This window comes from Mastacembelus armatus, chromosome 7, assembly GCF_900324485.2.
Source record: "Mastacembelus armatus chromosome 7, fMasArm1.2, whole genome shotgun sequence".
Lineage (NCBI taxonomy): Eukaryota > Metazoa > Chordata > Actinopteri > Synbranchiformes > Mastacembelidae > Mastacembelus > Mastacembelus armatus.
The window spans coordinates 10,879,759-10,891,729 of NC_046639.1; the positions used below are offsets into that span (position 1 = coordinate 10,879,759).

At 42.6% G+C, this 11,971-nt stretch overlaps 2 protein-coding genes across 4 annotated transcripts; one reads left to right on the plus strand and one right to left on the minus strand.

Moving 5' to 3' along the window:
- The first annotated feature begins 342 nt into the window (after window positions 1–342).
- On the plus strand, window positions 343–6,693 carry zbtb39 (zinc finger and BTB domain containing 39). Of its 3 annotated transcripts, XM_026333181.1 has the most exons (5): window positions 343–423; window positions 1,769–2,044; window positions 2,177–3,088; window positions 3,444–3,803; window positions 5,423–6,693. In XM_026333181.1, exons 2-5 carry the CDS (start codon window positions 1,805–1,807, stop codon window positions 6,398–6,400), a joined length of 2,490 nt encoding a protein of 829 aa, XP_026188966.1. In that variant the 5' UTR covers window positions 343–423; window positions 1,769–1,804; the 3' UTR covers window positions 6,401–6,693. The 3 variants fall into 3 exon arrangements, with proteins under 3 accessions (XP_026188966.1, XP_026188964.1, XP_026188965.1); XM_026333179.1 differs by having other exon boundaries at window positions 1,769–3,088; XM_026333180.2 differs by lacking the exon at window positions 343–423 and adding an exon at window positions 1,234–1,398 and having other exon boundaries at window positions 1,769–3,088.
- A 1,132-nt stretch (window positions 6,694–7,825) lies between these two features.
- Window positions 7,826–10,063, minus strand: ackr5 (atypical chemokine receptor 5). Its single transcript, XM_026331375.1, has 2 exons — window positions 9,967–10,063; window positions 7,826–9,438 (listed from the first exon to the last, which is right to left on the minus strand). Exon 2 carries the CDS (start codon window positions 9,433–9,435, stop codon window positions 8,347–8,349), a length of 1,089 nt encoding a protein of 362 aa, XP_026187160.1. The 5' UTR covers window positions 9,436–9,438; window positions 9,967–10,063; the 3' UTR covers window positions 7,826–8,346.
- Window positions 10,064–11,971: the final 1,908 nt, after the last annotated feature.

Here is an 11,971-nt window from a genome sequence, read left to right on the forward strand (position 1 = left end):
TCACCACACAAAGGACAGAGTGGAAAAGCTGGTAATGATAGGAACTATAAAATATTTTAGAATAGGGAAAGCGTGAGCTGCAATGGACTGGTGACCTGTCCAGGGTGTACCTCTGCCTTTCACCGAAAGAGAGCTGGCTCCAGCAGATCTCTGTAACCCTAAAATAGGAATAAGTGGGTATAGATGATGGATGGGTGGATAGATGGATGGAAAGAGTGAGCGCCTATTTTTAAAGAGACAAACATCGAGTAGCTCGATATCAATGAGGAGTAGAGCCAAAGGGTGGCAGTAATGAACCATGACCAATGGCACCTAACGTAAAAAAGAAGACGAAGAAGAAAAAAAAGACGCCGAAGAAGAACAGCACTGAATTCCCTTTGAAAACAAAATAAAAGAGAAGAATATTGACCTGCTTTCACATGGGTAAGACACAAAACAGTCACAAACAGGCGACGGTTTTTGTGAATGACTAACGTTACATGTGTGAAGTCTATGGGGTGCCGCTGTTAGTGAGCTGATACATTATTACAGCTGTTACAGCTAAAGTGTGTGGACTAAGGTTAGCTCAGTTCCGTTAGCTCCTTGTTGAAGTGCTGTAATAACGACAGCAACAAAAACAAAACGCAGCTCTGTGTGAGTGTTTCTGACGAATCACCCACACACCGTGTTTCTACATCACTAAATGCTTCTGTGTTTAATTCACATCCAGGCGAGAACTAATGTCTGTCTTCAACACTTGGAATTATTTTGGAACAGGCGTCTTATATGAATAAACACAACAAATAACCAAACAAAAATCAACAGGTACTAGAATTAAAAGATTAAATATGTGTCATGAATTTGATTTAATGTGAAGAGCAGCTTAACTGTAATACCTTTGGAGCTATCAGTCGCTACTATATTATGATCTCAGACTGAATCAACAAAAACATTAAGAAGGAAGACAGCTGCTGTTTACTTATTTGACCTTGTTAGTAAGTGTTAGTATGACATAAAGAAAAGATCTGAAAGGACACATTGCAGCAGCATTGTTCTGAATTAGCTGCAGCTCACTGATCCATAGACAGACACGTAACTACACAGATCCTTTGGGTGGTAGTGAGCTGATTTTGTGATTGTTGTAATGTGGATGTTAAAATTTAAGTCTGAGTATCTTCTTCTTTTCCTTTCGGCTGCTCCCTCCAGGGGTCGCCACAGCGAATCATCTCTGTGATTTGCATGTGTGATTTGGCTTAAATTTTACGTCGGATGCCCTTCCTGATACAACCCTCTGCATTTACCCGGACTTGGGACCAGCACATGAAGACACTGGATTGTGTCCCCTTGTGGTTGCACTAAAATTCAAGTCTGAGTATATGACTAAGATTTCTGCCTTGGCTTTAACATTAAGGATTGAAGGTGTGAATTGATTTCAATTTGTTCTTCAATTTTGTTTGGACATTTTGGCCCATCTTATCATAGGTTTGTTCAATGCACTTAATCAGTGATTGTGTAGGACCATAAGCTTGACAATTTGTTATTTGTAATATTTATCTTACACAACTGCAAACAGAATATCCTTGGGGTTTTGCTGTTGTTTAGACAAAACAAGTGATCTAAAGACTTCATACTGGGGCACACAGTAGAAATTCAAATCTGGCATTTTATAGGTAATAGAAAACAAATACTTGTATAACAAAAATAATGTAAAATGTTGCCCAGCAGTATAACAATATTTCCAACAATGCTCCTGTTCTGCTGTGCTCTAATGTGTTGTGTGTTCCTGCAGTGGGACTGTAGTACACCAGGAGCTGCAGCAGCAGTGATGAGGATCCGACTGCAGGGTCCCAGCCATGCTGCCAGCCTTCTTGCTGAGCTCAACCGCTGCCGCCAGTCACGTCGCTACTGTGATGTGTTCCTACAAGTTGGAAACCGCACCTTCGCAGCACACCGAGCGGTGCTGGCCTGCGCTGGGACATACTTTCGCAACCTTTTAACCCGGGCTCCAGACTCACCCACCACTGCCTTCTCTCTGGAGTTCATCTCACCGGCTAATTTCGAGAAGGTGCTAACATTTCTCTACACAGGGGAGATCTTAACTGATCTGATAGATGTTGGGGTACTCTATGAGCTCGCTGAGAGGCTGGGCATTAGTGAACTGGTAACGGCTTGTCATTCTACCTTCCCTGATCTGCAGGCTTCTGTGTCTGCAAATTGTAAAGACAGTAGTCCTGGAGACATCATCCTGGACTCTAATGCGAATGCTGCAGCTGCGTCCACAGTGGCAGTTGTTAGCGCAGCATCTGTATCTGCATCATCAGTGTGTTCTTCTGTTGCCTCCTGCTCATCCCTGTCCTCATCGGCTGGTCCATCTGCTGCCCCAACACCTGCTGCTGCTCCTTCACCTCTCTTCCAAGCAAAGGCAGCCAGGACCAGCCGTGAAGCCCACACCGTGGCTTTGTCTCTGGACTTGAAGGCGGAAGACATCCAGTCTCATATCGGCTATGGGCAAATGTCAGCAGATCATCAATTAATGGGAGGGCATCTTTTGACCAACAGCAGCAGCCATTCCAGTCAGAGTGACAGCGTAGGGCCTCCAGGGTCTGTGCTGCAGCTAAAGACAGAACAGGGGCTGGAAGAAGAGGAAGCAGGAGGCTGCTTTGTGGAAAGCGAAAGAGACAGACGAATGGTTTGTGAGGGCACAGGCAGATCTCTGCCTCAGAGCAGTGACCCTGTGCCATCCGATTCCTGCTCCTTCCCTGACTCTTCGGGCCAGCTTGGAGTGGAGGCCTGCAATCCAACTTCATCTTCGGGGGAGCCTCTCAGTAGCCAGCAGGTGGGATCAGTGGAAGGCAGTGTGGTTAATGTGCAGCGGGACAGCACACTGTTGTTTGAAGAGGAGGAGGAGGGAGAGAATGAGGACGAAAGGGAGGCTCTACAAGGTAACAGAGCAATGGAGGGAACAGAGGAGGAGCATTGGAGACAGCTGGCAGGTGAGATCATTGAGCTTAGTGACGATGAAAACTTCATGGAGGAAGGAGATGAAGAGGACGATGAAGACGACCTTGTGTGTGTGAAGAACGGAGAGGGAGGGAACATAAGCAGCCAGGTAATGCACCTGTTTGTGAGCTGTGAAGCAAAGAAGCCAGCTCATTCGTCCATCACTTGAGCTCACTTTTTAACACAGTGTCTCCGTCTGCAGACTTCAGTAAAAACCCTGCCAATTAGAGAATGCCAGCAACAGCTCATATAAACTTTATTATATTTTTATTTGCAGGGTCTGTATAAATTCTGTCTGATGAAGGTCTGAGAATGAAAAGATTGTGTTGATAATATGTATTAAAGTTATGGACCATGCACAAGATTGAAGTCAGAAGTTTAAGATCACTGGGTGTTTGTCAGTTGTGAAATGCTTCAGCTAAGTACAGTTCACACAGTAGAAATAATTCTGTTCACTCCTCCAGGTGACAGGAGGCATGCTGCCATGTAAAGTTTGCATGGTACCTATCCCAGCAAACCCAGCTGCCATCAGAAGGCACGCTGAGACCCACCTGACTGAGCTCGGACTCTGCAGAGTGTGTGGGGCCTCATTTCCAGACCGTGGTGCCGGTGTCACTCACTCCCTCTCTCATGTTGGGGTGCAGCTCTTCAACTGTGACATGTGTCACCTGCAGTTCTGCAGCCAAAACAAACTCCTGCGACATCACCGTCAAACATCCTCCTGTTACACCATACCACCAGGGGCACTGACCAGCAGCAGCGAAGGCCTGAGCGCCGACTTGCAGTGTGCAGTTTGTTCCAAAACTCTCAGCAAGGACTTCCAGGTTGGTGATCATTTAGAATTATTTTTGCCGGGAGCAATTTGCAGACGTAATTTCAGGTCTTTTTAGTACATAAATTGTTCTGTATGTCGGAATATGTGGTGCACTATAGCAAGTAGGTTTGTATGCACATGTAAGTTTTGTATTACAGATGTTCAGGTTGTGGATATGCACATATTTCCCCACATTTTGAAGGCACAGAAAGCTTAGTTTGTCAGGTTCTTATAAGATTGATGTGATCAAATGAAAGCAGTTTTATTTCTACACCCTAAAATCACAACTTTGCTTCCAGGAGTTTACAACTTGTATAGCATACGACACCTTCTCTTCTTAGACCCTTAGAGTAAGTTAAACTTCCCAAAAACACTTTAACAGGTTAAAAAAAATCAACAGTGGAATGATAGACCTATCACAAAAACAGAATAAAGAGTGGGGCTTGGCCTAGCTTAGAGAGCGCTTCCTAGATTATGGAATCTCTGTGGCCAAGCCAGGATGAACAGTAATGACTAGGTCAAGCCAGGTTTAAATAATTCTGATGAATGTGCGTCCTCGACCACAGATTCACTGATGAAGAGATGAAGGAACTGCAGAGAGGAAAGGTGCTGAACCTGGCATGTCAAGTGTGTTTCAATAAGGACAGAATGGGACAGATACAGTTTTGTTGGTGATTGGGAGCTGGGGAAGCAACCAAATATAGTCCAGCTAGGAATTTTGAAACCATGCCTATTTTGCTCTGAACCACGTAACCAGCACAAAAGTTGTTATGTTTAGCTCATGCACTGAATCCAGCAGTGAGTGCAGTGCATATCACATTCTGTCTGACCAGGTCTTTTCAGCACTGTTTTCAAAATGGTGCTGATTTTGGAATATTTTGGCACACTTTATATACATACAACTATATTAGTGTTTCAGCTGTCGTAAAAGGCGGTGTCCCGGCAGCTTAAGTGCAGTGAAAAGTGGTATTTGGAAGGTTTCATGTGTGAGAAAGTGGCAAATACCAATATGGATGGCTTGTCATACTTCGCTGCATCCCCTTTGCCTAAAACCAACAAAGGTCCAGATGACCCGCTGTCGCCTCCAGCTGGTCAACATTTGGGTTAATTTCTGCTGTGTTTATTTTCAGTAGAGCTATTAGCACCAATGCATATCTTAAACTTAAACTATCTCCATCCGCTCTTACTGACTTCCTCTTTTCAAGTGAAGCCTATGGGGACGGTGGAGTGTGTAAAGTGTGATGGATGTTGGACGCCTCGCTGATTGTTTAAATGGTTTAATCTCAACTAAAATCACATCTTTGTGGTTTGTAAAGTGTGTTCATTTAAATCACAACTTCAATTTGAAAAGGATTAATCATTCAGCCCTACTGTATGTGGCAGTAACTGTTTATATAACCAGTACTTATTTACTTTATTATTGTTAATAATAATTAATGATTGATAATTATCAATAATAATAATGTTAATAATAGAATGATTTTTATGACTTTGTTATTAACCAGTGATATTGATATTACTGACAAACTGACATTTCCATAGACACAAAATAAGAATTTGATTTGAGTTAGAATCTGAAGTATCTGGGATTATTACATATGCTTCATGTTTGGTGTTTACCTCCTTCAGACCGTCAAAGACCACCTGCTGAGTCATGTGTGTCCCCAGAGTCTGAGCTGCGGAGTGTGCCACCTCCCCCAGCTCTCCCTGTGCTCCCTACTGTGGCACGCCCTTGCCCACCTTTCTTTGCCCACCTTCACCTGTCCACACTGTGCTCGCTGCTTCATAGAGCGAACCCTGCTGGACAAACATATGACTGCACACGCTGAGGAAGCGGCGGCTAAAGAGAGAGAGCGGTCAGCACTGAGGGCTTATGGAATCAGTGCAGATGAAATTGGGAGAGGAGGTATGGCAGGAGCAGAGGAGTTGCATTGCTTCCTTTGCCCGCAGAACTTTCACTCTTCCTCTGCATTCCAGTACCACCTTAGTCTGCATACCAACGAGTCCCTGGGTGTTGGGGGAGGTATTGTGAGCCAGGGCTGGCTGGGCAAACGTAAAGCTGAGCAGTCTCTGGATTGTCCCCCATCTTCCTGCTCCTCAGCTCCAAAGGATGGTGGTGGCCTTGTTAAGGTGAGCAACCTGGGTTTGGGCCTGGGAATGGCCTTCAGCATGCCAGACAAGTTTTTTCAGGGGCCAATACATAGCATGTCATCTGGGGGCCTGAGCAATGGTTCAGGTCAGGAAGGGGGAGCTGGAGCAGCAGCAGTCCGTGGAAAATGGTACCGGTGTCGTTACTGCGGTAAACGTTTTGCCCACTCTGGAGAGTTTACCTATCACCTTCGCATCCACACTGGGGAGAAACCATACCAGTGCAAAGTCTGCCTGCGCTTTTTCAGAGGCCGCTCCACCATGATCTGCCATCTGAAGACGCATGCTGGTGCTCTCATGTATCGCTGCACTGTCTGTGGCCTTTACTTCTCTACACTGAAGCTGGTGTCCTCACATATGGAGCTCCACAAGGACCACCTGCCCCCAGACTTCAACATCGAGCAGACCTTCATGTACAATGATCACTCTAAAGAACCACTCCCTGCTGTGGACACCTGAGCAGCTCTGGTGTGCCTCTCCTCATACTTTTTCCTCTCTCTGACACAATATCTGTCTGGTTAATGTGGACCATATACTAAATATAATAGACTAGGGCTGTAACTAAGGATTACTTTTATAATCAGTTTAACCAAAACAATATATTTAATCAGAAGTTGACATCTTTAACTTCTTTGTGTTGGACTAGTGGTCGAAAACATGGAAATATTTTGCAGCTCACATTTGAGAAACTTAAACCAATGTTTGGTATTTCTCCTTCAAAATTGTTGCAGATAAAGTTTCTATCCATCGACTATTGTTTCATGTCATTAATAAACTTAGACTGTTAGAATGTAATGGTTGTGTATTTGTCGCTCAGATGCCAGTCAACCTGTTTGGAGGTCTAGTCTCTTTATTATAAAAAGAAGCCACTTGGTGGCAGTGTATCCTGTCCTGTGTCAGTGAAAGAAAGGAAGCCAGTGAATTGTTGACTTTCCAGCAGTAGTTTAACTGTATTATCTACTCCAAACAAGTCTGTATCTTTATAACTTAAACACGAAGATAGGTTTTTAATGTTTAATGTTTATTAAAGTAGCACCTGATTATAATATAGAAATTATTTTCATATATTTGCTGTCAGTAGTTTTTTAAGTGTCTTTCATTTATCACTAGATATATGACGAGCCACTGATAGAAGTGCATCTCATTTTTCTGTCATTGAAACGCATACACACTTTGAAGTTGAGTGGGCTCCTTTCTAAATGCTTTCAAAAAATGTCAGTTACTTTATGTATCCACGTGTTTAGAGCATGTGAAGCATGTTGTGCTGTGGAAACATATTACAGTTTCCATCACAGTTCTATGTGATATTTGTGTCTTACCTCATATTTATGATGCAGCTATTTATTTTAATGCCTTTATACATTTCATTTGTGTTTCTTAATCTGTTAATGTCTTTTTGACATTGTTTTTGGAAAGAATTAAAATAAATGCCTATGCCAATACTGTTATCACCCCTGAATGATTTTTAACCTGTTTTGGATGGGTTTTTACTATGTCCTGCACCACAGAAACTCATCCATCATCAGAAATGTGTGCAATATTATGAACCTTCTGCTTACATGAGCTTGTAACTTTTGCCCCTTTTAAAGTGTCTTCCTGCTATTGTGCCATCTGTGGTCTGACAGCCCCATTTCCTTTTACTGCCTTCTTATCATTTAAAATGTTAAATGTGACATTGCAGATAGTGACAGAAATGGAAATAAATGTAATACAGATCAATAGTATTTACAGGAGGTGAGATATCTAAGTGCAAGAACTGTAAACAGATTAAGTTTCCAAACCTGCATGTCCCCAAGCTTTTTCATTCATTATATTGCTCTAGAATTTGATAACAGAGTGCACAACTCGGCCCAGGCTTTCAAAGTTTCAAAGATTAATACAAACAGTGTTTGAGGGAGTTTTATTGCATTTAAGAGCAAATGTAGAGTACAGCAGCATCCAGAAGCAGATAAATAAGCACCAGATAATATCTAAGTTCTTGTTATGGAAAAGAAAAAAACACTGGTCTAGTCAATTACATTTTCAGTTTGCAAGACATTTACATGACACCAAACAGGCAACAGATTGGTTTACACACATTTCAGGTGTGGCACTGTTCATCCTCTGTGCCATGAAATTTTAGAGGTTGCCATGAGTTCCTGTGGGAGTTTAAGGAAAAAAGAAAACATTTCCTTCCTTCCTCTGTGTAAAACTGTGATCAGACACAGGAAGTGTATTGTGAGAAGAATGTCCTGGTGAGCCCTTCTGCTCCATGACCAGATTGAGATGATGCGTAGTACAACCTGTGACTAGTGGTATGAAGCATCAAGGGTGGATTCTGGTCTATCCAGGGGTGCCTAAAAGGTTAAATCTTCACTTAGCAAATGACTCACTTCTGAAGCTTACGCTGCTTTTTTCTTGGGTTCTTATGAACCAACATCAGACTGGCTGGTGCTGGTGTTGCTTAATTTGCGCTGCTTTCCTGGGTCTCCCCTGCCTCCACTGGGAGCACTGGGCTGGTTCCCTGCTCCTGCTTGGCCCATAGTCACCTCTCTGGGTATGTAATTCACTACAGTGTTGATTAGGTTGTTGCGGAAGCTCTTGCTGAGGAAGTTGTAGAGGATAGGGTTGGCAACACAGTGGAAAAGAGACAGGGTATGTACCACACTGAATGAGAAGTAGGTGAACTCTACTGTGTTGCAGCTGAAGAGGAAGGGGTCAATGTCATTTATCATTATCAAAATTGTGATAATGTGGTACGGCAGCCAGCACATGATAAACACTAGGGAGTACACATGCACTACCCACACATCCCGCCGCTCCTGTACATCAGGCGCTGTTTTAACAGCTCGCGCAATCAGCACGTTACAGGTGATGATGACAACAGCAGGGCCCAGGAACTGGAAGATCAGGCCCAGGAAAGCCACAGACACAAACCATTCGACCATGTTGTTTTCAGGCATCATGTAACAGCCAGGCTCATCCCACTCAAGAACATCCACGTGAATGTTCTCGATAAGAGCCAGGAAAAAGGAGAACACCCACAAACCTCCACAGAGCATCCAGCGCCGCCGGCCCACCACTGGAAAGAAGGCTGGATATGAGGGTCTGGTCAGGGACAGATAGCGCTCCAGAGTCATGAAGGCGAGGAAGAAAGTGCTGCTGTAGAAGTTGACTATGAAGATGAGGTTGGTGATTTTGCAAAGAAAGCGGCCCCACAGCCAAACATGGTCTAAGGTCACCTCCATCATGAAGAAAGGCAGGATGACAATTACCATCAGGTCTGACAGGCTCATGTTGATGATGCAAAAGAGAACCCCATTTGCCGAGTGCCGTCGACGCCAGTTGACCCAGACAACCAGCGCATTCTCCAGTAAGCCCAACATGAAGATGAGAAGGTAGAGCAGAAAGAGGGCAATGCGCCGGTAACCGAGATCGAGCTGGAGAGTGCAGTCATGAACAAACCACAGTGTGCCGTTGTGGTTGCTCGAATAGTTGTGCTCATGAGTGCTCATGGTCTGGAGTGAAAAGCAGAGGAAATACTGTTTCATATATGGACAGAGATTAGATTTACTTTGGGGCTAATCTGGTTATGTTTTCAGACATTACACAACTGAAACATAGGCAGAGGAGGGTGGCAAACATGAGTTTGAAATGGTTTTGAGTGGTGGATACTAAAACCACAGCAGGTTATTAACATGCAATTCAAAACATATATATGTCTCACTTTACGTTTAATTTAAAGACTACCAACTTAGTATTGCACTCATATGACCTTAAACTGGGCAGCAAGACCCAGGGTGTCATATGTGTTGACAATGCATTCTTCTTCATTAAAACCCAGTGCCTACATTACCCACAGTGCAAGGAAGTCAACTGCCAACAGTGACAGCTGAAGCACTTTATGAGATTCTACAAGCAATTTACTCTATAAACAAAATAAGCTTTATACAACAGTGGTATGATTTCTCTATTTATATCTACATTTAAGATATGTTGTATATGTTGTAACATCTCTAAAAATATAGAACTAGATTTAATCATACCTTGCTGTGATGATGAAGGTTCTGTTGAGTTTCGGTGTGAAGCCTAAACAAATAAGCAGAGTCCTTCCAGTGCTGATGTTGAGGACTATATGAGGGATCAGCCTACCCTCCCATTTCTCATTAACACACACACACACACACACACACACACACACACGCACACACACACACACACACACACACACACACATCTCTGCAGCTTTCTTTGTGAGGACACTTAATGACATAACACATTCCCTAGTCCCCTACTGCATAACACCAACCCTACCTATAACTTAAACCTGATTCTAACCTGAAGCCTAAAACCCAGTTAACCATAACAGTCATTTGAAGGTGATGTCAAAAAGTGAGGACAAGCCAAAATCTCCTCACTCCAGTACTATAAATCTCAAACAGGTCCTCAGTCTGTACAGCCATACAAGTATGTGCGTGCACACACACGCACACACACACACTAACAGGACATCCTTACTGGATAGTGGGGGAGTATACATTCAGTAACACCCACACACATCTAGAGGGAACATAAGTTACTTGCTGTTGGACTTACAAATAATCATTTTCTGGTGGGGAAAACAATGTTCTTCTGTCTGTCAGAAAAAAACAAAGAGCAAAGCCTGAAGACTAGGTAGGATGGTCAACATTAAACACCAAATACCTGTTGCAGTACATTATTCTAAGGTGGTTAGTGTTTGCTTCTTCCCATTTTCACCCACTCTCTTTATACGAAAAGGAGCATCATATGAGGTAGAAAAGATTTTGATGAAAATTTGTAAATTAGAAAATCTTTCCTTTTGTCTCAAGGACCAAGAACTACAAGACTTCCTCAATCCAGGAAGGAAAATTTATATAGCATAAAGACTCTAAAATGTACCATCGGCACCTTTATGAGATGCCTGGTATTGTGGTGAAGGTAATTCACAAAAGGTGGTACTGTTTCAATTTAGGCACAAAATCTATGTTGTTAACAACAGGCACAACAATTATACATGGTTACGTTTAGTAACAATAACAGCAGGTTTAGGCACAAAAAATCGAATTCAAGATAAAAAATTGCATGTATAGAGATAGGAACAAAAGCTGCTTGATAAGGTTTAGGAACAAAAACCACTCAAATGTACTTCACAAACTATCAGCAACATGCTGTGAACTACTTTCTGATGTTAGTTAGTTTAATGTCCCCAGAATGGAAATTCATTTTCACAGATTCTGTACATGGGAAAAAAACGCCATTACACATACAGACATTAATACACATGTTACAATATATTCAAAAGATAAGACCACCACAACAGAAATGCACATGCATGCTACAAGCAACAGGAAAAAACAGTTTTTCCTATTGGTTTAGGGCAGAGATGGCTAATGGTATGAGGCAATTTTTAAAGCATATTCTATTACGTTTTAGAGTTCTGTATCTACGTCCAGATAGCGTTTGGGTGAAGTAGCGGTGCAGCGGATGGAATGTATGTGCAATGTGGGTTATGACCTTTGAATTTAACTGTGTGAGGTGAAGAGTTGGAAGACCTATAACCTTTGAGGCAGTATTGGTTATTTTCATGAGGATGTTCCTGTTTTTGACTGTGAGCATACTGAAAAAACATCATAAACAACAGAATATGACCAGCTGAAAAATGCTTCTGTATAACATTAGGAGGAAATGTGGTGAGACACGTAGTGCTTTAAGTCTGCAGATAATTGATAGTCTTTGGTTGCATCTTATTGTATGTCCATTGTGTGTGTGTCAAAGCTGAATTTATTGTCAATTGTGAGTCTGTGGTATTTGAAGTGATCCATTGATTCGGAGCAGCAAATGTTCCAGCCACTTCATGATTTTTGAAGTTAAAGCAATTGGTTAGTATACTAACAAGTCTTTTGAGTTCTGTTGATTGAGGTTTTTTGGGTATTGGAGTTATTGTTACCTTTTTCCAAATGGAAGGGATTTTGCAGGTTTGGTATGTTTCACAGAAGAGTGGGTATATTATAGGCACAAGTGCAAGGGCCT